This window comes from Chelonoidis abingdonii, chromosome 4, assembly GCF_003597395.2.
Source record: "Chelonoidis abingdonii isolate Lonesome George chromosome 4, CheloAbing_2.0, whole genome shotgun sequence".
Classification (NCBI taxonomy): Eukaryota; Metazoa; Chordata; order Testudines; family Testudinidae; genus Chelonoidis; species Chelonoidis abingdonii.
The window spans coordinates 106,176,940-106,204,324 of NC_133772.1; the positions used below are offsets into that span (position 1 = coordinate 106,176,940).

The 27,385-nt window shown below is 42.7% G+C and overlaps 2 protein-coding genes across 9 annotated transcripts in view; one reads left to right on the top strand and one right to left on the bottom strand.

The window, feature by feature from the left end:
• LOC116814876 (uncharacterized) overlaps positions 1-22,764 on the bottom strand; it is a 43,284-nt gene extending 20,520 nt beyond the window's left edge. Inside the window, exons 1-2 of one of the 3 annotated variants that reach the window (XM_075065519.1) lie at positions 19,543-19,702; positions 17,382-17,433 (exon numbers count right to left, since the gene is read on the bottom strand). Coding sequence is in view for 1 of the 3 variants with exons in the window: in XM_075065518.1 (XP_074921619.1) it covers positions 19,543-19,696 (154 nt within the window). In the remaining 2 variants the exon portion in view is untranslated. Of the gene's footprint in view, positions 1-17,381; positions 17,434-19,542; positions 19,704-22,697 lie in introns of those variants that run through there. The other 2 variants (XM_075065520.1, XM_075065518.1) reach the window with 2 other exon arrangements.
• Positions 22,765-24,855: 2,091 nt separating this feature from the next.
• Positions 24,856-27,385, top strand: part of LOC116814877 (signal recognition particle subunit SRP54) — an 82,092-nt gene continuing 79,562 nt past the window's right edge. For 2 of the 6 annotated variants that reach the window (XM_075065512.1, XM_075065514.1), the window contains exon 1: positions 24,858-25,043. The gene's annotated coding sequence lies outside the window, so the exon portion shown is untranslated. Of the gene's footprint in view, positions 25,044-25,112; positions 25,187-25,238; positions 25,496-26,959; positions 27,019-27,385 lie in introns of those variants that run through there. The other 4 variants (XM_032762839.2, XM_075065516.1, XM_075065513.1 and 1 more) reach the window with 4 other exon arrangements.

A 27,385-nucleotide genomic window follows, 5' to 3' on the forward strand; every position in this document is an offset into this window, starting at 1 on the left:
CATGGAGGGCACCCGGACATCTTGGGAAGCCTGCGCCAATTGGTCTGGGTTACTCCGTTCAACTTGAGTCGGAGGCCGACAGGGACCGAGAACTACCCAACAGGGGTCTAGTCTCTCCCCTAGTCTTGCTCCAGTACCTCGGTGGAGAAGACCTCTTCTTAGCCTTCTTGGCGTGCCCTGCGGATGAGGAGCAGCGCTGACTGGTGGAAGGCGCCAAAGGGTTGCGGCGCATCGGAGTCAGAGTCAATGCCAACTCCATCAGAATGGCTCAGAGCCAAATGTCTTTCTTTCTTGGTCCGAGGCTTGAAAGATCTGCAAATCTTGCAGTGATTGCTGAGATGGGTTTCCCCCAGGCAGCGTAAACAGTCCGCATGTGGGTCACTCACTGGCATCAGCTGCCTGGAAGTGTCGCACAACTTAAAGCCCAGGACATGGGGCATGCCCCAACCCGGCACACTAAACTAAACTAACACTAATTTAAACTACTTCAACTACAGGTACTACTACTACGAACAAACAAGAGTTCTAGAGGAAAGCTTCAGACAAGCTGGAACAGAGCAGTTCCGATGCACCTTCACTGGCGGCAAGTCGGAACTGAGGGTGGCGAGAGCGCACATCACCCCTCACTGTGTCACAGAGGCGCCATTCCAGGGGTCACTTGGGGCGCTCCTCTAGGGGCACTGCTAGGGGAAAAACTTCTAGCACCGGTGCACAAGGCGAGCACGCACACTTATTGTGGAATACACATAAGCAATTGCTCGAAGAAGAACATGGATTGGCCCCATCCATCGAGGCTTTGTCTACATTTCGACTTTTTTCTTCTCAAATAATTCTTTTCTACCCTATTTTGTCTGCCTTTTCTATTTAGATTTAGATTGTAAGCCTTTGGGCAGGGACTACGTTTTACTATGCGTACATATAGCACCTAACATAATGAGATCACATTCTTAGTTGGGGCTTCTAGGCTCTTCTGTAATAAAACTAAACAACAAATTTCCATTACTACCACTGGTGGGAGCGCTAGTACAGACAGACTGTCAATTGAAGCCACTCTTCAGAGCAAGTCTAGAAGACGTAGTGATTAAAAATGCCAGGCCTGTGGGGCTGATCCACACCAGTGCTCCCACTGTTTCTATCACTGGTGGAGCTGTACCATGTCAAAAAACGGACAATTTTGAGTCTAGGGTAAAGCCAGCCAAAGGCCAGCTAAACTACAATTTTAGCCTTGAAGTGGTTTTGAGTCATGTTTAAAATTGCTCCAGCAAACATGGTTTAAATAAAGGAGTCACTATTAATTAGTGCAAGAGATTAGCTCTCTCTCCATATGAAGACCTCTGAATGTTGCTTCCACCGCAGTTCCCAAAACTGAGACCAAGAGCCAATAATCTCTTATTATGCTGCAGAACGTTACTACTAGGCCTTTAGGCCAGATGGACTCTATCTAAGATTTATATAGGTTATTAATTATTACTTGTAATGTGGTAATGCCCAAACGCCCGGATTGGGATTGCAGTTCTACTGTGTTAGGCACTGTACAAATACATGGTTTAAGAGCTTCCAATCTAATTTGAAACATGATGCACAGTATGAACAAATAGTAAGACAAATTGGAAGAGCTGGAGAGGGGGACTAACAGTAGTGACATTAAGTGTTGCCAATTACACAGCTAGTGTGCAGAACTCAGTGGCTCCAGATTTGGCTTTTTATTTTTAACCCAATAAATAAAATCTCATCTGTCTTCCACTGTTCCATCCAACATTGGTTTGAAAATTATTTATAGGCATCATAAAAAGTGGGTCTTGAGCAAGGGTGGGCAAACATTTTGGCCCAAGGGCCACATATGGGTATGGCAATTGTATGGTGGGCCATAAATGCTCACGAAATTGGGGGATGGGTTGCAGGAGGGCTCCTGGTGGGGGTGTGGGCTTTGGGGTGCGGCTGACGATGAGGGGTTGGGAGTTCAGGAGGGTGCTCTGGGCTGAAACTGAGAGATTCAGAGGTTGGGAAGTGGATCAGGACTGGGGCAGGGGGACAGGCTCCGGGTGGCGCTTACCTCAAGCAGCTCCTAGAAACAATGGCATGTCCCCCCTCCAACTCCTACCCAGAGATGCGGCCAGCCAGCTCTGCTCGCTGCCCTGTCCACAGGCACTGCCCCTGCAATTCCCACTGGCTGTGGTTTCCAGTCAATGGGAACTGCGGAGGCGGCGCTTTGGCCGGCGGCAGCGTGCAGAGCCCCCTGGTTGCCCCTATGTGTAGGAGCTCTAGGGGGGACATGCCGCTGCTGCTGGGACTCATATAGAGTGCAGGAAGACCCTGACCCCACTTCCTGGCAGGAGCTCAAGGGCCGGATTAAAACATCTGAAGAGCAGAATGTGGCCCCTGGACCGTAGTTTGCCCATCCCTGGCCTTGAGGAAAGAGAATAGTGGCTTTATTGATCCCTTTCACATAGCAAGCCTCTGAGTGTGACTCCCCTCCCCCTTATAAATTAAAACTACTTTTTTATATATTTAATACCATTATAAATGCTGGAGGCAAAGCAGGGTTTGGTGTGTAGGCTCACAGCTCTCAACCCCCCATGTAATAACCTCACAATCCCCCAAGGGGTTCCAACCCCCAGTTTGAGAACTTCTGCTCTTGAAGATACTGGACATCCAGCCTCCTTGGGACCACTGGACGATCAAGATCCTAGAGGAGCACTCAAGGATGATAAGGCCATTGTGGAGAAACTAAATGAATTCTTTGCATTGGTCTTCACAGCTGAGGATGTGAGGGAGATTCCTAAACTGAGCCATTCTTTTTAGGTGACAAATCTGAGGAACTGTCCCAGATTGAGGTATCATTAGAGGAGGTTTTGGAACAAATTTATAAATTAAACAGCAATAAGTCACTAGGACCGGATGGTATTCACCCAAGAGTTCTGAAGGAACTCAAATGGAAAATTACAGAACTACTAACTGTAGTCTGTAACCTATCATTTAAATCAATTTCTGTACCAGATGGCTGGAGGATACCTAATGCGATGCCAATTTTTAAAAAGGGCTCCAGAGGTGATATCGGCAATTACAGGCCTGTAAGTCTGACTTCAGTACCTGGCAAACTGGTTGAAACTATAATGAAGAACAATATTGTCAGACATATAGATGAACATAATTTGTTGAGGAAGAGTCAACATGGTTTTAGTGAAGGGAAATCATGCCTCACCAATCTACTAGAATTCTTTGAGAGGGTCAACAAGCATGTGGACTAAGGGGATCCAGTGGACACAGTGTATTTGGATTTTCAGAAAGCCTTTGACAAGGTCCCTCACTAAAGGCTCTTACGCAAAGTAAGCTGCCATGGGATAAGATGGAAGGTGCTTTCATGGATCAATAACTGGTTAAAAGATAGGAAACAAAGAGTAGGTATAAATGATCAGTTTTCAGAATGGAGAGAGGTAAATAGTGGTGTCCCCCAGGGGTCTGTACTGGGTCCAGTCCTATCCAACATATCCATAAATGATCTGGAAAAAGGGGTAAACAGTGAGATGACAAAATCTGCAGATGATACAAAATTACTATAGATAGTTAAGACCTAGGCAGACTGCAAAGAGCTACAAAAGGGTCACTTAAAACTGAGTGACTGGACAACAAAATGGCAGACAAAATTTAATGTTGATAAATGCAAAATAATGCACATTGGAAAGCATAATCCCCATTATACATATAAAATGATGGGGTCTAAATTAGCTGTTATCACTCAAGAAGGAGATCTTGGATTGTGGATAGTTCTCTGAAATCATCCACTCAATGTGCAGTGGAAGTCAAAAAAGCAAAACAGAATGCTGGGAACAAATAAGAAAGGGATAGATAATAGGACAGAAAATATCATGTTGCCTTTATATAAATCCATGGTACGCTCACATCTTGAATACTGTGTGCAGATGTGGTCACCCCATCTCAAAAAAAAGATATATTGGAATTGGAAAAGATTCAGAAAAGGGCAAAAAAAATTAGGGGTATGAAACAGCTTCCATATGAGGAGAGATAAATAAGACTAGGACTTTCCAGCTTGGAAAAGACGGCAAAGGGGAGATATTGAGGTCCATAAAATCACGATTGGTGTAGAGAAAGTAGATAAGAAAGTGTTATTTACTACTTTTCACAACACAATAGCTAGGGGTCACCAAATGAAATTAATAGGCAGCAGGTTTAACACAAACAAAAGGAAGTATTTCTTCACACAATGCACAATCAACCTGTGGAACTCCTTGCCAGAGGAAGTTGTGAAGTCTAAGATCATAACAGGGTTCAAAAAAGAACTAGATAAATTCATGGAGGATAGGTGCAATAATGGCTATTAGCCATGATGGGCAGGGATGGTGTCCCTAGCCTCTGTTTGCCAAAAGCTGGGAATGAGTGACAGGGGATGGATCACTTGACGATTACCTGTTCAGTTCATTCCCTCTGGGGCACCTGGCACTGGCCACTGTTGGAAGACAGGATACTGGGCTAGATGGACCTTTGGTCTGACCCAGTAGGGCCATTCTTATGTTCTTGGGCAGAGAAATGGCTATTGTAATATGGACCTTTTGAAGAGGGGGCAGGGACAGAAGGGACACCCTACTTCCCCAAATCCAGAAAATAGGAAATCTCTGACTTCCCCTCCTCATATTGTCTTAATTTTTCTGAGTTTACCAAAACCTGAAGAGCAGCTCCCTGTAAGCTCAAAAGCATGTCTCTCTAACAGAAGTTAGTCCAAATAAAATAAATAATAATAATACATCACTCACCTTGCCTCTCTAATAGAGCTATGACCATATATAAAATATACAGTAGCATCAGAGAATCATCTGAATTCTTCAGAAACAAGAATAAACTGAAACATCACCAAACACAAGAAAGAGAGAGGAAAAAAAAAATCATGGATGCTCTTTACAATAACTACAAACAGAACAATAAAATAAACACTACCAACTTCCCTAAATGTCTTAATTATGTGGAACATAATCAAGATCAAATAAATCTTCAAATCAACAATATTTAACCATTTCCTAGATTTTTTTTTTTAATATGTTTAAAAAAGCAACCAACTGGTCAGCATAGTAGAATGGATAGATTTTGCTGTCCATTTTAATCTGACACATCTGACAAAGCCAAAGATTAGCCTCCACCTGTCTAAAGTGAGGGGGGTGGGAAATAAAATAAATGCTCACACAGGAACACCTTAAGTCCATGAAATAACTTGCCCCAGTGTTGCTAGGCACATCTCAGAATCCATTCCTGTCAACGACTAAGAGAAAAGATATGTTTTCACCAATCTTGATTCTACAAAAGTCCCTGCTGAGGCAGTGTAGTCCAGTAGACAAGCCACTAACTGGAGACTTAGAAGATCTGGATTCTATTTCTAGCTCTGCCATTGACTCAGTAGGTGACCTTGGGCAAGCCACCTCACTCTCTGTGCTTCTGTTTCCCCTCCCACTCTTTCCATTGTCTATTTAGATTCTAAGCTCCTTAAGGCAGGGACTGTCTCTTATTGTATGTCTGTATACTATCCCCTATAAAATGGCCTCTAAGAACTACTATAATAGAAACCATAATGATATAAAATGACAAGATCACTCCTTAAAGGTAGTGTGTGTGAATTCAGCACTTAAATATAATCCAGAGCTGGAAGACCATCCTAAACTTAATGAATCCAATATGACAAACTGATGAAACCCAAGTTCTAAAAAGCAGATAACCAGCTAGAAGTGCTCATCACCAAATGGTGATGGATTTTCTGTTAGGAACACAAACACTGCAGGGCAAAGAAAAAAATGACTGAACACATTACCTTTGTGAGAGGTCACAAAATGGCAGCTTATTTTAAGCAGCACTTGTACAGTACTCTGTATGTGCATATTCAATCCATTACTAAACTCAGAATTCGAGGTTACCTATTTCATAACCGAGAAAGAAATAGTAACATACACTTCAACGAGTCAAATGTATGAACCCTTACATATCCATCTATTTCTAAATCACCACTGATTGCAGCATCTAGGTGCCAAATATTAAAATGTACACTTCTGCCTCACCTTGGGAAGGCTAGCTATATCTACTCCACCTTTGGTAGGGTTGTACTACATAGGCGATCCCTTGATGCCTATCTCTCCAGGTATCTCCAGACAAGAAATCAAAAAGAACCTCAATACATAGCTACTGTTCTTGTGTCACCAGAACTTGGCCTGTTACTGGTACTAAATGATGGAAATGTACAGTACATAATCCAAGCTCTAGTATGTACCTTCACTGAGTTAATAACACTTTAAAAACAAACCAGGAAGAAACTGCACATAGTTTATGAATTAGTTTAAGATGAATCTCAATCAGTTGTGTTTTTTTACTGGAAGTAATATTACTGTCTGTATTACACTTCAAAACTGGTTCTGCAGGATCTGCTCACTGTGCATTTGTAATTTAATCAACACCTTAGAAAAAAACTGACATCCTGCCACAACTCAGCCTTAATGCAGTAGATTTAAAATTAGCCATAGAAACATCAGAAGCCTCACACTGGATGGACAGCATCTCTGACTGTATTATGTCTAAACATTTTGGCACTATCAAAAATCTGACTGTACAAAAGTATTATAGAATCCCAGGGTTAGAAAGGACTGCAAGGGTCATCTAGTTTAACCCCCTGCCAAGGTGCAGGATTTGTCGTGTCTAAACCATCCAAGACAGATGGCTATCCAGCCTCCTTTGAAAAACATTATGTAGCCTCTAAATTACAACAGGAGGTTGCATAGCACACTGAAAGGAGAGGACTTAATAAAGAGGTAATCTAAGAGCAAAGACAAATGTTTTTTTTCCTATATAAATTCAAGATCACAGAGGAAAAAGCAAATATGCTTTGCAAAGACTAACATTTGTGTTGCTTAATAACACAAAGCTAATTTAAACTTTGAATATGATTTGGTGATACTGGATGTACAAGTTGAAGATAAGGCCGCATCTCACAAAAATTAATTTCCCCCATGTTGCCAATAAAATTTTAGATATGACCTCAGCATGAATAATCTGGTCATGCCTAATATCATCTTCCCCTCCAAAAGTCTCCATTAAGATTACCATCAACTTCCTAGTACTTTTGTCCAATAGAAGTCAGGTTTATTTAATTAGTTCTTTAGCTCTTTTGGTGTATTGTTCAGGGTGGATAAAAATCAATGCTGTTTTTTTTTTTAATGGAAAAAAGCAATCTAAAAATAGCTTTAATTAAGATATAATGTATCTCAAAAATATCTCATCATGGAATAGGGATTATAAATTTTAATGCTATAGTATGAGACAATATATTCATGTAATGTTTAAGAAAAGTTTTCTAAATGAGTTCCAATAGTTTGTGGATTAGGGACCCAATTTTATGGGGTTCCAGGGGCTTCTGCATAGATTATTTAGGTTAATCCAGGGGTGGCCAACCTGTGGCTCCTGGAGCAGCATGTGACTCTTCAGAGGTTAATATGTGGCTCCCTGCATAGGTGCTGACTCCGAGGCTGGAGCTACAGATGCCAACTTTCCAATGTGCTGTGGGGTGTTCACTGCTCAACCCCCTGCTCTGCTCCAGGTCCTGCCACCATTCCACCTATCCCCCCAAAGCCTGCCATACTCTCACTTCTCCCCTCTCCCCACCAGAGCCTCCTGGCTCACTGTAAAACAGCTAACTGCTGTGGGCGGGAGGCATGGGGAAGAGAGGGTGAGGTGCTGATTGGCAGGGCTGCTGGTAGGCGGGGAGGTGCTGGAGTTGAAGGGGGTTAGCAGATGGGGGGCTGCTGATGTATTACCGTGGCTCTTTGGCAATGTTCATTGGTAAATTCTGGTTCCTTCTCAGGCTCAGGATGGCCACCCCTGGATTAATCTACCCACCCAATGGGACTCAGTGCTCAGTCTAGAAGATACCATCAGAGATGCCTAGTTTTGCAGTTCTCAAACTGTGGATTTGTGTCTTCAGAGATAACATGCTTGTTCACAGCAAAAATGTTTTTAAATAAATAATATATAGAGGTAAGAAATAACAAGACCTCAAGCCTCTGCAAATTTGTGTACACAGAGTCAATCCCTTACCTCTCTCTAAAAGTGCAAAGTTTCAAAAAGTTAAATGAATAGAAGATTGTTGGGGGTGGAATAGATCTGGACAAAGAAAAGAAGTCTGGAGATAAATGTGAGATGGGAGGGACAGGCAGCAGAAACAAAAGTGAAACTGTTTGAGCAGCATATTCCAAAAGCCTTGAGGTCTTTGAGTGTAGCCTTCACTGATCTGAGATCTACCACACCATTCTCTCACTAGAAGGGAAAACCTATAATGGCAGCAGGCCATAAGAGAGACCCAGCTTGGGTCTCATCTATCTCTGAGTTGTGAAGAATATGTTGGTTGTTATAACCTTAATACAAGAATGCACTTTTATGTAGAAATCCATGATTAAATCGAGTCTTCCTGACTTGATTTAAATCAACTTGATTTAAATGAAATCTACCTTGGTGTTGTTTAAATTTACATCTCTTTGACTGAGCTGATAGAAGCTCCACAGTTCAATTTTGAACCAGTCAAGTTCCTTATATGTTATATAAAATTGTACTGTACATTTACCAAAATCATATGACCTAGTTTTCATTGATGACTAACTGCTATTTCCAGTCCTTGTTCTTATATCAACCTTTTCTTTTACAACTTCATTTTCCCAGTGGAAAATTGTAAAAGGTAATTAATGCCACTTCCTAAAACTGGCGATACATCAGAGTCTAACATAACATCCCATCTCAATTTATCAAACAATATTTAAAATAATGAAAAAGATTCACAATATATCCACCATCTTAATGATGATCTAACCTTCTGTCAATTTGGCTTCTGCACAGTGACGCCAATTGATCTCTACTCAAACACGACTCTGTTTGGATAAATCATATTCCTCACGCTCTGGATAAGGAGCACAGTACAGATGCAATTCTTTTTGTTCTATAATAGTACTAGTTACGATCTCTTAGCACTCATGTTCATCTTTCTTTGCTCTTGCTCTTTACTCATCATGATGCTTTAATTAGAACCTCTTGAAGATTTCAGGTTCCACCTTACTTTTGTTATAGATGAGAGGAAAAGAAAAAGTATCTTTCTCTTAAGGAATCCTGCCCCCCCAAAACCCGCCCCTTACATATAAAGTAACTCCTTGCTTAACATTGTAGTTATGTTCCTGAAAAATTCGACTTTCAGCAACACGATGTTAAGCAAATCCAATTTCTCCATAAGAATTAATGTAAATGGGCAGGGGGGGGGGGTTAGGTTACAGGGAAATTTTTTTCACCAGACACAAGACTTTTGTAGTACACACACACACACACACACACACACACACAGTTTGTTTAAAATGTATACTGTGTGTCTGTAATACTGTACACAGCAATGATTGTGAAGCTTGGCTGAGGTGGTGGAGTCAGAGGGTGGAATATTTCCCAGGGAATGCCTTAGTGCTGAATGAACTAGCACTCAGCTGAGCCCTCAAGGGTTCATACGTTGTTAATGTAGCCTCACACTCAACAAGGCAGCACAGATGGAGGGAGAGGAGATAGCATGGTAGACAAAGACAGAGACACACACCCTGAGAGTGAGCGAGCTGTGCATTGCCCCTTTAGGTACGCTCACCCCACTCTAAAGTACATTGCCTTTTTAAGTAGGTCAGCAAGTTGAGACAGCAGCTGCTGCTAGCAAGCTCTCTCCATCCTGAGCCCTGTCATGTCCCACCCTGCTCTATGGAGATGGGGTAAGCAGGAGGCAGGAGCAGGGGGGACGGGGACACTGTGACATTAGCACCCTTCTTCCCCTGTCCCACACAGCAAACAGCAGGCTCCCAAGAGGAGCTCCAAGGCAGAGGGCAGGAGCAGCACATGGCAGTGGGGAGAGGGACAGCTGAACTGCCGGCAACTGATAGTCTGCTGAGCAGCTGCCACACAGGGAACTTAGGGGAGTGGGGAGCTAATAGCGGGGCTGCCGGTCCACCCTGGTTCCAACCCCCACACCATCCAGCTGCAACAGGTTGCTCTTTCTGCAAGCAGTGGACAAAGCAGGCGGCTGACAAACAATGGAAGTAAGGGCAGAATGGTATCGTATTGCCACCCTTACTTCTATGCTACTACTGGTGGGGTGCTGCCTTCAGAGCTGGGCACTTGGCCAACCACCACCACTCTCCAGCCACCCAACTCTAAAGGCAGCATAGAAAAAAGGGTGGCAATACTGAGACCCCCCTGCCACTTCCCTTTGGGTCAGGATCCCCAATTTGAGGAACACTGGTCCCCTCCATGAAATCTGTATAATATATGGTAAAACCACACACACAAAAAAACCCCAAACAAAAACAAAACAAAACACAGATTTCACGGTGGGAGACCAAATTTCACAGTCTGTGACGTCTTTTTCATGGTTGTGAATTTGGTAGGGCACTACTTATCAGTGTATGATTGATTGGTAAGAATCCACAAATTGGCTTGTTAAATCTGTTTTAAGAGCTCAAAACACAACAAAAAAGGTTTTTAGTTGCCAAGAAGAAAGGTGACTTAATGACTCTAGTTTCAGATTTGAAAAGCGGACTTCCTGAAGTCAGAGAGTCAATCCTGATAGTCAACTCATTCTTCCCTCCTCCTGAGGTTAACTGAAGTACCCCAGAGCTTACTGTATGAGAGAGGTTTTTTTAAAGCATGAATCTTTCAACCTGAGGCCACGCCTTCTCTGTATAAACATTAATATAACCCAGGACACTTTTATAACAGTGAAGTCTGAAGGGTCAGTTTACACAATGCTCTCAAACCTCTAACTGCAGAGGGCGCCATCAATAGCTTGGGGAAATAAATCCAGGCACATGTTCAGCTCCAGGGTTAATGCTCTTCTACAGTTTACACCACACATTTGGAGTTCCAGCACCAGATCTGCTACTAGCAGTGCTGAGGTTCACACACTTCAGTACATCAGCAATGCAAATTCATTTACTGCTCATGCTCCAGGTCTGTGCAGCAAAAGATTCATCAGGTTAACAGAGAGCTGGCAGTGATAATATGAGCCCCTAGTAAACCAGGATGTCTCCGTCTTTTAACACAACCTGGGCATATTACAAGTAGCCTCTTTCAGCTTACACACACACACACACACACACACACACACACACACTCTGAACTCTGCACCCCAATTTAATGGAATCTTTGCAGGGGGTTCCCAAATTGGCTTTAATTAGCCTTTAGGTTTTATCCAAGTTTCCTCAGGCAAAATTTCTGGGACTTGACTTTCCCAGTATTTAAAAAAAGTACCAAAGCTTCTTGTTGCTATTTCTGACAGTGTTTCATTTCTTCAAGATCTAAAACTGACTGTTATTCAAAGGAAAAGCTGTAATGTAAGTCACCAGAAAATGACGTACATTACACTGTAGTGCGTGGGATGAGGAAGCTGGTTGCGAAAGAGTGAAAGCTGTGTTGCTAAGCAGCTGCCTGAAGACAGTAGACTAATTTCTATCATCATGTGAAAAGAGTTGGAACTTCTGCAATTTGTAAGAACTGAAAAAAGTATCACTTATTTTATTCTGTATATGGGCAGAGGAGAAAAATAGATTCAAGAGGTTGATTTATGTTACCATAATTACTAAGGAAGATTATTCATGGAAACTGTTAAACCAAGGAAATGTTTAAAAAAAGTTTTCTATCTGAGTTCTTAGGTGTTCAGATATGGCTTTTACTCTAGATAAGATAAAAGTTACTAGCTGTTTGCTATGCTATAAAGATCTTAAATTACTTTTAACTAATATGCTAGATAACATTTTACATATTTATCATTTTCATAAAAGTAAAAAAAAAAACCACCAAGCTGTCTTAACAGTGATGCAACATGCTACTGCAGGAGGATCAACCTGCTCAGGTCTTTATCTCAAGCTGCCATGAGCTGCAAACACACTCAGCCCTGGGGTGGTGATGAGGATGCAAGCCTTAAATTGCTCTGCTGATGATGTTGGAACCATGCCCAGTCCTCCTCAGCTGGAAGTATAATTGTTGCAATGCAACATCTTGATGGTAACAGAAATAGGACTGCTGCAGGAGTACAGAAAAGAAAGGGATAAACTTGTGTCTCAGAAGATGTCATTTTCCCTGTTCATTTTACTCCCCCTTGGTTGCAACGATCTCTCTTTCACCATATACATTCAAACTGGTTTTCCACTATTCTTTGGTTCTTTTTATTTATTTTTTTTGCCCAACATCATTCCTCTGCTCCCTCCTCTGCATTCCTAGAAATACTGGGCTTTAAATTCACTGGATAATTGTGGAGACTGGACAACTTTTCAGTGTCTCCCATGATACTGACTTCTCCTTGACTGGAGAATCCCACTTCTAGAGATGTAGTCACTGTTAACCGCGCATCTCAATACTGATTCCTTGCAATACTTTGTCCTGTCCCAATCTTAGTGGTTACGGGAGTGCTCAGGTATTACCGTAATGAATGTGATATAAGTATCTAGGATAGAGGAAATTCGAGAGAAGAACGTAGTAGGATCTGCCTTCTCTTACCACTGCCACAATTGTTGCTCAGAGCAGCTACATGAGGTGAGGAGTCACCTAGAATGCTGAGCGGAGGCCCTAGTTCTGGGGGCAGGGTATAGTGATTTTAAGCCCCATCTTCTTCCACTAGTTCAGACTCTCTCCCAGTATTTTGGACAACACCTGCAGGAAGGGGGTCAGGAGAACAGCCCTGTTGAGCAACTGCCTCAACTTAATCTCTACTCAATTCTTTAAGTGAATAAGCCAGTAGAAGAGAGAGTTCTTTCCTTCCTCCATTTGCTCACTGCCCCTTGACTTGGTGTGAGAGAAGGAAATGGCAGACACATACTAAAGGCTATGGACATTTAAAACAATCCCAAGTCGTGCTAGAGGGGAAAAAAGTGAAGTTATTTGTAGGGTGAGAGTTGTATGAGTGTTTCTTCTGACTACCAATCCAATAAAAGTGACTATCACCATTAGAGGGGTAATGATAAATTCAGAAATGTATACCTAAAACTTTTGTATGTTCCTCCTAACTAAAAAGAATGTACCTCATACAATCAGATTAAAGATGAGCGAATACTGATACTTTTGTTTACTTCCTTGTTTAAATGCCAGCAACACTGCTGATGTCAAGGAATCTGGAAAGAGCGTTAACCTCTGCTTAAAGTGATAGGAGACTATGTTCTGTACACGCAGCACCTCTCCACGATCTTCTTTTGTGCGTTTAAAGTTACTGTATTTCTCTTGGGGCTCTCTGGAAGTTCTAGACCAGAAGTTCTCAAACTGTGGTCTGCGGGTCACCAGAGGTCTGCGAGCTCCATTCAGGTGGTCCACAGATAGTTCCCTCTAAGGTGCGTGCCTGGGTGGCCACACACAAGAGAATGAAGGGCCACCCTGTGTGACTCCAATTAGGTGCCTGGACCTTGGAAAAGACACACATGTAAGGTGAGATGGTAGCCTTGGGGGGGAAAAGGAGATAGGTGGGAGGGGCAGTGTGGTGGAGTGGTCACTCCTCTCTGGCTCAGAAGGGGTTAGAAGCCAGCCCTTGGGGAATGCTGGGGCTGAGAGCTAATCAGAGAAGTTTAGGAGGCAGCCAATCACTGCCAGACTGCAGGGCCAGGAGGCTGCCAGTCTCTCTCCAGCCTTAGGGCTGGTCTACACTACAGGGGAAAATCGATCTTAGATACGCAACTTCAGCTACGTGAATAACGTAGCTGAAGTCGAAGTATCTAAGATCGAATTACTCACTGTCCTCACAGCACAGGATCGATGTCCGCGGCTCCCTCTGTCGATTCCGCAACTCCGTTGGGCTTGGTGGAGTTCCGGAATCGATATAAGCGCGTTCAGGGATCGATATATCGCGTCTAGATGAGACACGATATATCGATCCCCGAGCAATCGATTGCTACCCGCCGAAACGCCGGGTAGCGAAGACATAGCCTTAGAGAGGGAAAGACTGGCTGCCTGCCAGCAGAAGATGGTACCTTGGACAGAGCAAGAGGAGCTCCAGCCTGGTGAACTCCCCAGCTAAGGCTTTGCTTCCAAAATCTGAGGAGGTATTGAGGCAGTGGGGAAGCAGCCAAGGAAGGAAGAAGCAGTCAGTCCACCACCCTTGCCGATGATAAGTGGCCACTTCAGACTTTGGTTTGCCCCTGATGGATAGGGCTTGATGAAGACTGGCAGTGGGTCACTGGGCTGAGGTGGGATGAGAGGATTAGGGTTCCCCAGGGAGGGGAGGAACCCTGAGTCTGGAGGCATTGCTGTGGGGCAGTATCCCAGAGAAGAGGCACCACAGGCGAAAGGAATGCGGGGCCTACTCTGACGCCAGTGGTAAGACAAGTAGCGACAGCAGGAGACACACTGGCCAGCAGAAGGCGCTCTGGAGCTGGAAGAGCTAATTCCCAAAGTAACCAGCAGGAGGTGCCATGGCAGTGAGTGCATGCCGTGCTACAGGGAGTGGGGTGAGAAAACGGAGTGGGGGTAATTTGGGATGTGCAGGACTGTGGTGGTCACAAAAAGAGGCAACTTTCCCCAACTCCACGGCTGCAGCTGCCAGGGAGAGACACTCTCCACCTACCCTTCTTCCCAGCCCCAGCTCAGGGGCTGCCACTGCAGGGGCGAGAGGGCACATCCATTGCATTAGAAAGATAAGACTACTGATATTAAAATATGAATTGTGTGCTTTTATTTGTAGAACAAAAAAAATTAAGTTTTTTTTAATATAGCGCTTTTTTCCAAAACACTTTACAATAGTTAGCTAATGGTACAAACAACATTTGGAAAGATCGTTAAGTGGTCTGCTGAGACCCTCAGCAATTCTGAAGTAGTCTGTGAAAAAAAGTTTGAGGACCACTGTTCCAAACCATGAAGTCTCAGCTGATGGCATAATAGAGCTAAGAACACAGATGGTTTCCTGTCTCTTTATTGCCTAGTGATGATGCAATATTCAATTGCAGTCTTTCAAAACTGTGAAGTATAGTAGCCAAAAGTGTATTTTTAACTCCTACATAATTAGATACTATGCAGTAGTCTTGACACCTACGGACAAAGAAGGTATTCCTGAAGAAGAAAATATAGTGAGGAAGTTAGCAAATTTAAGGGCTACATTCTCATGGCATGGGCTGTCATTTCTGAAAGGCAAACTATTTCAACTTGTAGTAACAGTGAGAATCTTAGAATCGGGAGCATTCCTGGGTAGACCTAATGAGAACACCCAGTTATTTTGTTCTCCAACTGGTTACTTTAGTTGTTCAGTCCTGTATTACCAGTGCATCCAGTCTATCCTGGCATTTGATCTTCTACATATAACTCAAAAAATTGAACTGCAATTACAAAACTGTTGCTATGTTAGTTTTGGCTTGCTCCACAAATCACAGACATATACAACAGGAAAGGACTTTGATCGGTCATCTAGTCCAGTCCCCTGCACTGAGGCAGGACTAAGTATTGTTTAGACCATCCCTGACAGGTGCCTGTCTAACCTGTTCTTCAAAACTGCCAATCATGGAGATTCCACAACCTCCCTACATAATTTGTTCCAGTGCTTAACTACCCTTAGGAGTTAGGAAGTTTTTCCTACTGTCTAAATCTCCCTTGTTGCAATTTAAGCTTATTACTACTTGTCCTGTCCTCAGTGGTTAAGGAGAACAATTTATCCCCTCTCTCTTTACAACAAACTTTTATGTACTTGTAGACTGTTACCATGACCCCTCAGTCTTCTTCTCCAGACTAAACAAACCCAAAGTTTTCAATCTTTCCTCAAAGGTCATGTTTTCTAGACCTCTACTCATTTTTGTCCAACTCCTCTGGACCTTCTTCAATTACTGGGGCTTTTAAAAACAACAGCAACAGAGTACATTAAACTATGAAAGCACAGCCTACCAGACTGCATCAGTTATAAAGCAGTTCAAAATCTGGGGCCTGAACTACTTGACAGATTCTCATTATCTTAAGTGCAGAAATTGTTAGCATAAATATGCTGTCTCACATTAAGAGTACTAAACATGTATACACTTTAAAAAGGCTCTAGAGGTGATCCAAGGTACTACAGACCAGTAAGCTTTGCACCTATACAAGACCTCCACACTTAAAGTTGTCCCGGTTAATGTTGTTTCATTGCTGATCAATTATGGAACATGCTCATTTAAAGTTGTGAAATGCTCCCTTCTAACATCATTTGGCAGCCGCCTGTTTTGTCCACTGCTTGCAGGAAGAGCAGCCCATTGCAGCTAGCTGGTGGATAGTTGGAATCAGGGTGGACAAGCAGCCCCCCTATCAGCTCCCCACTCCCAAAGTTCACATGTGCACTACCATGTGCTGCTCCCGCCCTCTGCCTTGGAGCTGCTCCTGCCCTCTGCCTTGGAGCTGCTCCCAGAGACTCCTGCTTGCTGTAGGGAAGGGGGGGGGGGGGGAGAGGGGAAAAGGAGGGCTGTCAAGGTGTCTCCCCCTCCCCACTGCTCCTGCACCCCGCTTACCCCATCTTCCATAGTGACAGGGGGACACATGATGGAGGGAGGGAGCTTCTAGGCAGTAGCTGCCTTCTCAGGTCTCAGCAAGCTGATTTAATTTAAAAGGCAGTGTACTTAAGCCTGGGGTCAGCTACTTAAAGGGGAAATGCGCATTTTTTCTCACACACGTAGGGGTGTGTGTCTCTGTCTGCCCTCCCTCCTTTCCTGCTGCCTTGTACAGTGTTGTGAGAGTTAACCCTTTAGGGCTCAGTCAGTTGCTAGTTCATTTAATAGTAAGGCATTCCCTGGGAAATATCCCACCCACTGACTCCTCCACCTCAACCAAGCTTCACAATCATTATCACTGTGTATCAGTATTAAATTGTTTATTTAAAACTTATACACACGCAGTACAGTATATATAGGTCTTGTCTGGTGAAAAAAATTTCTCTGGAACCGAACCCCCTCATTTACATTAATTCTTATGGGAAATTGGATTCGCTTAACATTGTTTCGCTTAAAGTTGCATTTTTCAGGAACAAAATGACAATGTTAAGTGAGGAGTTCCTGTACCTGGTAAACTGATTGAAACAATAGTTAAAAATTAGAATAATAAAACATCTGGATGACAATGAGAGTTTAATCACCAAGGTTTGTGCAAAGGAAAATTAGAATTTTATGAAGGTATAAGAGTTGTAGATGAAGAATGGAATGACACTGTTCATTTAGATTTCAAAAAAGTTTTTCATAGGTCCCTCACAAGAAAAAAAAATAAAGAAAATAAGTAGTCATGAGGTGAGAAACAAAGTATTGTCATGAAACAGAAACCAGTTAAGTGACAGGAAAACAAAGTAAGAGCAAGTGTTCAGTTATTAATCACAAAATGCATCATTAAACTGTGAAACCTACTTGCTCAGTGTGTTGAGGCCAAAAACTTAAGATGCAGAACAGGACTGGACCTCTATATGGATAACAAGAACCCAAAACAATAAAAAGTTATTGCTAATGATTTTTGGAATAAACGTTAAACCTTATGCTTCAAATTTTAATGCAATCTTTAACTGTTTGGTCTCCTCCTAACCTGTAACGTGGGGGCAAATTATTCCATAATCTGCCTAATGCAGTTGTCCCCAAACTTTTGAGGGTTGTACCCCCTTTACCCCATCCACTTTCTCGTCTGCCCCCCACACACACACCCTAAGCTGGGGCCAGGAGCAGGGCTGCAGCTCCAGGGGGTGGGGGAGGAGACATGGATCAGAGTGGAGGCTGGGGCTGCACTTTAATCAGCACAGTGCTATGAGGCTATGGCTTCAGTGCATTACTTAAATGCATACGCTACATTTTCAACCTTCTCAAAGATTGTTGTGAACAATTCATAAGAAACTAAAAACGTAAGATTAATTTTTTAAAAATTCTTTTTAGAAATGGCAGATACACTACTCAAAACCAGCTGATCCAATACGGGTGCTATCTTGGGACTCAGCCTTCCTGCATAACACTGGACATATCACTTAATCTCCATGTTTCAGTTTCCTTCCCATCCCGAAAAAATGTGGATAAAAGTACTTTCTTATTTCACATGGATCTTGGACATGGATACTCATTACCAGAGTATCTGAGTGCATCACAGTCTTCAATGTACTGTGATGCACTCAGATACTATGGTAATGAGACTCAGACAGACATAGAAAAGTGCCATCACTCAACAACAGTCTTTTCTTACATTTTACTCTAAATCTGTATCACTAAATCTGCCAGATCAAGACTATGGAAAAGATGGGACTCTCATGTAATGGCAGTGTAAATATGAGCACATACATGAATGGGAGAGGAGATAAAAACCAACATGCAGTTTGAGGATTAGCCAACATTATTGTTATAGTTCTTGGTCCTCCTTACTATCAAGATATTTTTCTCTATGAAGCCTCTTACAGAAATGCTCTTAATGTCAGAAACAGTTATTTTTATTCCCATAATGCCTACGAACCTCAATCATGGCACAGGATCCCACTGTACTTATAAATAAATGTTTCTTTTCTTAGAAAACTACATTCCTTTGATTATTAAAAATGTAATAATTTCCAAAACCCAATTTACTTTTCTCATTAGATTTTGCATTTCTCTTTATACAGAGCAATTTAAATCAGTTTCACTATTATCTTCAGCTTTGCTTGTACGTTTGCAGTTTAAATTGAAATTAAGCATCTGCACAGCCCTTTCACTAACCTGAATTTTAACCCAATTTAAACTGAACAAGTGCATCTCCTGCAGTTAGACAAAACCTAACATTTGTAAATAACATCAATGCAAATTCAATGTCAGGAATTCTTGTGATAACAGGGGGTTTTCTTAGCGCCCCCGCTGCTGGAATCAAGAGATTACGTGGTGATTTCAGCTTTCACAAGACTCGCAGAAAAGTAGGGCTAGAAAGGACCTTGAGAAGTCATCAAGTCCACCCCACCCGTGCTGTGGATAACCCTAGCCAACCAAGCAAAACTTGCTTTACAAAGGAAGCATTTAGCCCTCGGAACAGCAGAGGAAAGCTTGAACTCGTTTACCCTAGCGCACCTTAAACGCAGGACCACCCAGAGGATTCAGGGGGCCCCTACCATAAAAAAAAAAAAAGTTTGATACTATAGAATACTATAGTCTCGTGGGGGCCCCTGTGGGGGCTAGGGCATATTGCCCACCCTCCCCCCAGGGCAGCCCTACAAAGGCTCAGAAACCACAGCAACTAAGAGCCCTACTTTAAAAAAAGTCTCAATTTTAAGCCTGTCTTACGACTTGGGGAGGGGGGGTAAGGTGCGGTAGTTGAGCGCTAGAGGCTGCCAACACCGGAGTCTCCGCACTGTAAGCGAGTCCTCCTTAAAAGTGAGCGGCACACACTGCTCAGGGGCGACACCTTCCGAGCGCCACGCTGAGCCGACCCAGCGGAGGAGCCGCGCGCTTCCAAATCCCCGGGCCCAACGGGCGCAGCACCGCAAGCTCCCGGGGAAAGCCCGGCCCCGCGCGGTGCCTGAGGCTTGCTGAGGGCGGACAGGTGCCGCGTTCGGGCGAATACATCGCTTACTGGTCGTTCGCATCCAGTGCAGCAGGCGGGACCGGTCGCCTGCGCGCACGCCCCTCAGCACAGCCAGCACCGCGCTCTGCGCCCCGACAAAATCCATCGCCAGCCTGACCGCCCCCTCGCCTAGAGCCGAGCTCGACGCGTATATACTGCGCATGTGCACAAAGAGCCGCTAGCCCCGCCTCCCAGCGCTACACGTGTTTCCTAATGCGCATGTGTAGGATGGAAACAGTCCTGAAGCCGCCCCTCAATGTGCGATGAAAACGCTTCTCCCTGCGCATGTGCAGGTAATAGCCTGCGTGTCCACCCCGCACGCGCACATTCCTCGCCCTTTTCAGGGAAGCATCATATGGCTGCTCTGCCTGTCAGTGCGCAGGTGCACAAAGACTCCCCACACCTCCCTTCCTACTCCTGGGGTGGGGCGGAGTTTAGAGTCCTGCCTCTTAAGGTGGGCTGCTACTTCTGCTGCTCTGGAGTTCCAAACGGGCCCTTTAGGAATGAATCGCCATAAAGAGAACAATGCTCACTCCTGTGGAAGTAGAGATCATCTTTCTACAGGAAACTCACCTTAATGACTTAAGGGTAGGGAGATCTCGGAGGGAGTCCATGGGGGAAGGGATGTTTAATAGGGCATAGTAGCGGGGTCTCAAACTGTGAGTCAGGACTCCCTCAGGGGGGTCACAGGGTTATAACATGGGAGGATCATGAGCAGTCAGCTTTCACCCCAAACCCCACTTTGAATCCAGCATTTATAATGGTGTTATAATTAAAAACAAACGCTTTTTAATATGGAGGAGAGGGGGTCACACTTGGGCTTGCTATGTGAAAGGGGTCACCCATACAAAAAAGTTTGAGAACCACAGGCCTAGCAACATCATTTTACAAAAGACTCAATTTACAAATTTTAGACTTTGATGAGGAAGGTAGATTTTTACTGGTGAAGGATAAGATCTTTAACTCTGTTTCTAGTGTAATAAATATGCACACAGATGAAGTTTTTCCCAAATTAATTAATATCCCACTCATATCAATGATCATAGCAAGAGATTTTAATGCAGTGTTAAACCCTTCTTCAGACAAGTCAGGCTGGCACCAGCATACTTACTCAAATGATGGAAACATTATAAGAGATGTGTCTGTGGCAGAATGCTACCATAAAGGAGTTTACTTTTCCCCCTTCCCCCATATTTTACATAGTCACAAATATACACCCGGAAGAAATTATGAATCTGGTGGACGCCCTGTTTAATAATTAAATCAAGTCTATGATGATCGCTGCTCATACACCAGCGATACTCCAATTTTCCCCTCTTGAGGGGAATCTTAATTGTAAAGAATGGAGATTGAACTCTCTTTTAAAGATAAAAGATTTTCAGAATTATATCACAGAAGAAATTCTGTTTTTCCTTCTAAACAAATGGTACTCCTGAAATATCACAGTCCACCCTATAGGATACTCTGAAAGCTTTTTTTAAGGAACAGGATCATTTCCTACTCAGTGAGTAGAGATAAGGCGAGGCAGATTCTGCTCTTAGAAATTAAGTGAACGCCAAACTACAAAATTAGAATGTGCAAACTACCCCCCCCAATAAAGTTTTTTAAAAAATTAGATATCTTCACTATGAAGCAAATAGACTGACTTCAAAAACAAGCCTAGTTTATTCTTTTTTGACTCAAACAAACAAAGTGGGGAAGAGAGTAGAGAAAATTCTTGCATATATATTAAAAGAGGTTAAACATACTGAATAGTATTACTCAAATCAGAACAAGGGCAGCTAATCAAAAAGAGATCAATAGTCAATTTTTTTTAAAATTTTACCAGGCTCTTTATAATAAGAATTCACAACCTGACCCAGAAGACCTGAATAAATTTTGTTCAAACTCTTAACCTCCCACAAATCTCAGAAAAGCATCAGGCCAAGCTGGCTTTTCCTTTGTAATCAGAAGAAATAATCAAGGCCATGAAGGAAACAGTCACAGCAAGACCTGACCCTGGTGCTGATGACTTATTGATAGAATTCTATCAAACTTCCAAAGAAATTCTGGCCCCTAAGCTGTTATATATTTGCAGAGATACCTTTTAAAAAGGTATGTTACCTTCTAATATGAGGGAAGCCCTTATTATCATACTAATTATACCAAGTGACAATGCACAAAAGCCTAACAGCTATAGACATCTCTTTCATCAATACTAATAAAAATACTTCAATTTTTTCAAGCTTTTTAGCTAATATTTTTAGAGTGATATGGTTAATCCCAGTCATCTGGGATTTATTAAAAAAGGTTAATGTTATGGTATTGCACCAACACTCTAGAAATTCCCATGCAATCCTTTCATTTGATGTAGAGAAAGCCTTTGACAGAGTGAACTGGCAATACCTGTTTCTTACCCAGGATAAATTTGGATTAGGAAAATCCTTTATAACAGTTTATCCATTAAATATTCAAATCCAAACTCTTGTATCCTCTCAAATAACACAACATCCCCCTCCCTGGATCTGTTTTAGGGAAGTAGACACTGATGCCCCCTCTTCCCCTCCTGTTCAATCTGGCATTAGAACCACCTAACATACTAATTAGGGAACACTAAGGTATCCAAGGGCTCAAATCAAAGACTCAAGAGACAAAAATCTTTCTATATGCAGACAATGTCCTTTCCTCCTATTTATTAAAAATCCATCTCAATCCATTCTTAATATCCTACAAACAATAGGCAACTTTGATATATTCTTTGGCTTTGAGATAAATTGGGGTAAGTCAGAAGCAACGAAGATCTCATTGGCTTTAGTTGGAAGCACACCTTAGATCTCACACCAAAGACACGCTTGTAGCTTATCCTATAATAAGATATCTAAAGATTATTAAAAAAGGAAATTAGTTATTTAAGAGGTTAAAGCAGGTAAACACACATACAGAAATGAGTTGCAATCAAGTTTCAAAAGATAACAGAAGTGTCTAAAATAAACAAGCTCTGTATGTTTTTTATGGCTAACCAAGGCTAAGCAGCTGGGGATCCCTTACTTATGCCTAGAAACCTTGCCCCTGAGAATCCAAGAAGCATAGAGATCCAGTTCCTTCTTGTTAGGGATTTTATCTCTCTCTCCCCATTGCTCTGAGCTGCAGACTCAGCTGACAAGGAATTCACTTATATGACTCACCTTCAGGAGGCAGGTGAAATAGCAGAACTCTTTTGTCCTTTTTAATGTCCTACAAATAGCCCATGTGGTGGTGTTGGCCTTTTCCTGTTGGGAAGGACATAACACCTTATATTGGAGATCAGCACTTCACACTAATTAATGTCTCTCTCCTGTTTGATGAGTTACACAATAACAGAGGCATACAATACAAATACTTAAATATTACCTTACAATATGGGATATAGACATTGTAAGAGAGATTAATGCATGCAGTAACTCATAAATATTCAATAAAGTCTAAACACATTCTTATAATCCTAATATCTAATTTAACAATACTAACACAGAGATGAGCCAGAGTAATTCCAGCTGTATTTGTCAGTGTTCAGGTGAGACATGGGGACTTTGCCATGAGCTGGTACCTGGTCTGCCAGCATCACAATGGATGTTCTTCCTAGTATAAATTTTATTCTGAATTCCCTTCCTTTTGATATTCCTCCCTTTTATTTTACCAAAATTGACAACATGATCAGGTCCTTCTTGTGGGGTGCTGGCAACAATCTCCTTACAACTCCCTATCAAAACAGGTGGCTTTAGATTTCCCAACTTTAAACTTTAGCATCAGGCAATGACTCTTAACCAAGCAGCCCAATGGCTCATTCTCTCATGCTGCAAAGCCCTAGATTGGATCCATCTAGAGGCAGAATTGGTTGCTTCCTTTCCTGTTTCCATTGTGCTGCACTCAGATTACTACTGATTTCCTAAAGAACAATTACCAACTATTGTGTCAGCCAGAAATATTTGGTATACTATGTCTATTAAATGTAAAAATCACTCCCTTCTACATATCAAGGCCTGTATCTGGGGTAACTTGAAACTCTGTATAGTAGGCAACCCCATCATTTGGCCAGGCTGGATAGGAAAGGGAAAATAATATCTTCCTCCTTTTTCCAATATTAAACAAAAGGTTCAATCTAGACACTATGAAGGAGTGGAAATATATTCAATGTAGACATGTCATCTCCCACCTATTTAGCCTCAATGCCTGTGCTACCCCGACCCACCTGAACTGCTTTAATTTCTCCAAATATTACTGATTTCCAAAACCTATGGCAACACTATATGCAGACTTGGCCAGCAAATTTGAATTAAACACAGATTCCCTAAAAAAATAATTAGGAGGAAGAACTAGGACAATTATTTTCTGCTAACCAATGGAAACACATTTTAACCAGTGCTCTGAACTGTTCCTGGACTTTTGTTTAAGATTAATCCAGCAGAAAATTATATGGAGAGTGCACTGGACTGCTCTCTGTTCAAAACACATGCTGCTAAACCAGACAAATGTATGATTCAGGTTGTGCTAATTTAACCCATATGCTCTGGAAATGCCCCTATATCTGTATGTTTTGGGCAGAACTTCATAACAGAGTAAACTTCCCCCTAACAAATCGTGTTACAAGATAAACATGTAAGTTTAAACCTAATCGATGTTAATTGGAAGCTGAAGAAATTTAGAAAACTTTTGCTCAGTTGAGCAATAATAATTGTTAACAAATTAGGACTACAAAAATGGAAATTCAAATAGAACCCAACAATTGAAGACAGGAGCATATACATTATAGGCTTGGCTACCCTCGAAAGAATTGTATATCATCACAGAAATATGCAAAGAAAAATCCTAAGAATACGGGATGCTTTTCTGGAAGTATCTGAATGATCCTATTAAACACATTCTCGCCCTCCCACCCCCAACCGACCCCTCCTCTCTACCCACTTCCTTACCTCCCCATCTTTATCCCCCTCCTCTGATTTTTGCTTCTGCTCTTTATCTTTTTTGAACTAGCTGGATCTGTAAAAACAAAACTTGTTTCTGCCTAAAATTCTGTACAAATAACGGATTTGCACTGTAACTAGTCATACCTAACATTAAATGTTTCAGGTACAGCTAGGGTGAGATAGCAAAGGGCTAATCTATTATGAAACGTTTAAGCATCGTTTGTTATGTTGGTTTTTCTCTATAAATATTTTAAAAAGTTAATAAAAAAAAGAAAATGTTTCGCCCTGTTAGCGCATGGCTAGGCGCCAGACCCCCTAGAGCGCCACGTCCCAGCGCCACCTTAAAGCGGACAGGCTCAGCTAGCCTGACCCGGAAACGGAAGTGATTCTCGGGAGGTCGGGGATTGAGTGGAAAGGTGACGTTTCCTAGGCTGAGTGGCGGCGCTGGTGCTCGTTGTGTTGTGAGTCGCAGCGGCAAGGGGCAGACGGGGTGAAACAGCGGAGCGTGGCCCTCACGGGCCCGGTCTGCACCGAGGCCCCTCTGGGCCCACCGCCTCTCGCGGGATCGCTCTGCGCGTGTGCCGCCTGGTGAGTCCCGTGGGCGGCCGGGCGGGGGGTCCCGGGGACGGGCCCGGGCCCGGGCCCGTTGTCGTCTGCTTTGCTCCACTGCCCTGAGCGCAGGGTCCCTCTGCGGCACCTCTCACCGCGCGCCCGGCGGCAGGGCCCTGCTGGTGAGTTCCCGCCGGGCCCGCATTCTCTAGCCGGGGGGAGTCTCAAGCGGTTCGCTCTCTTCGAGCCTGAGGCAGGGTGTCGCCGCCGGGCACTGGGGGAGGGGCGCTGGCAGCCTGGGCAGAGTCGAAACAAGACACACACCCTCCAGGCACCAGCCTGCCCCTGATTCCGGCCAGCCCCATGGCTCTAGAGCCGCACTCTCCTTCTTAAACTGTCCGGCCTCTGCTGTAAAGGTCTACACAGATTGGGGCGAGTGGTGTCTGGTCTCTGCTTCTAGCAATCTGGACCATCACCTGTTGTAACGACAGGTCTGAAGCTTGGATATAAACATTCTTTTTTGAGTTGCTGGTATTCCGGACTAAATGTGGCTTTGTTGTATTATGTGAAATAATTTCTAGTTGGGTACCGATTTGTTCATAAGTAGTCATGTAGGGTTTTATGTTTGCCATTCTGCATTTTAAAATATCGACACATTTTCTTTCAACAATAACAAATATTTCTCATTAACCATACAACTTCGAATTGCATTATGTAATTCTACAGAAAATAAGCGGCAGGGAAGACTCCATAAATATCACCTGAAATAGATAAACATATCCTGTCTCAAAGTAGATCATTTGTATTCCATAGGCTAGAAAACAATAGTTTAATGTCTGGGATAAATTTAATCAGGCATTGGGCACTAGTAAATAGGATATTTGGATGTTTACATATCAGTGCTTTCTTAATCTCAGTATAACAATCAACCATAACAACCCTATTCCCTGATCTGACTGTGCTCGCTGACCCAAGAGTAGAAATTATTTGGGGCTTTCAAGCGTGCAGGGTGGTTCTCATCTTATGGTTTATACCACTGGATTTGAAACTAATTTGTTTTGAAAGAGCCTGCATTTGTTATGCCTTGCAATGTGACTGGAAGGTCATCTGGTCATTTAAACTTTGAGGGTGCTACGGAAGAGAGTTCTACTGTTGGCAATTATAACAATTTACATTTAATGTGGTATGCTTTCAGCGAGAAGTACAAATTAAGTGTTGTAAGGTGTGGTGTCTTTTTTTTGTATGTGTGGCTTTTTTGTTTTTGTTTTTACAGAATGTGAAATAAAAATGTTTCCATTATTTTTAAAATTACAGCCAAAAAAACCCCCAGAGAAACAAAGTGGGTGAGGTAATATCTCTTACTGGAACAACTTCTGTTGGTAAAAGAGAGAAGCCTTCAAGCTACCCAGAGCTCTTCAGGTCTGAGAAAAGTAGTTGGGATTTGTCTACACTTAAAGCTGCTCTAGCGCTTCAGTGTAGACATTACCTACTCCAACGGAAGAGATTCTCCCATCGGCATATGTAATCCACTTCCCGAGAGGCGCTAGCTAGGTCAATGGAAGAATTCTTCTCTTGACCTAGTCCTGTCTATACAGGGACGTAGGATGGCTTAACCACGCTGCTCAGGAGTGTGAATTTTTCGGCAGTCATTCATGCATATTCTAAGAGACTATTTGAGGTTAAGTGGCCTGTTAACACCCTTGTAGTCATAGGAGAATAAAGGGGGGTTAATGGGTACAAATTGTTGTAATAAGCCATAAATTCAGTGTCTTTATTAAGACTATGAACTCATAACTAGCAAAGTTATGAATTTAAGCTCCCAGGCTCATTTTTTTTAAAGGTGTTGCATGCAGATTTCCTTTGAAGATGAGGACTGAGAGGTCAGATATGGAGTAATGGTTTTGTGAAAAGTGTTTGCCCATGATTAACTTTGTCTTTTATTATTTTTTCTCCAGGAGTTCATTCGCCGTCTTCTTTGCCTGTGACTGCCAAGGTGTTAAGAAGCCACTTCGCCGTAAGTGTTCCCTGAGAATGTGTTAACTATGTATGCCGAACAGTCTGTTCCACCTTGCATTTAGCTGTGGCACTATCTTAGACCCAAAGAGGAGCTCTGCGTAGCTTGTCTCTCTTTCACCAACAGAAGTTGATCCATCAGAGGATATTATCTCACCCATCTTGTCTCTCAGATCCGTCTGTGCTACAGACCTATATCAGTATAACTACATTGCTCAGAGATGTAAAAAAAAATCCATACCCCTAAGCAATGTAGTTATACTGACCTAGCCCTCTGTGTAGACAGCGCTTTGTCGGTGAGAGAGCTTCTCCCATTGACATGTCTACAGTAGCACTTTTGTCAGTAAAACTTTTGTCAGTCAGAGGTG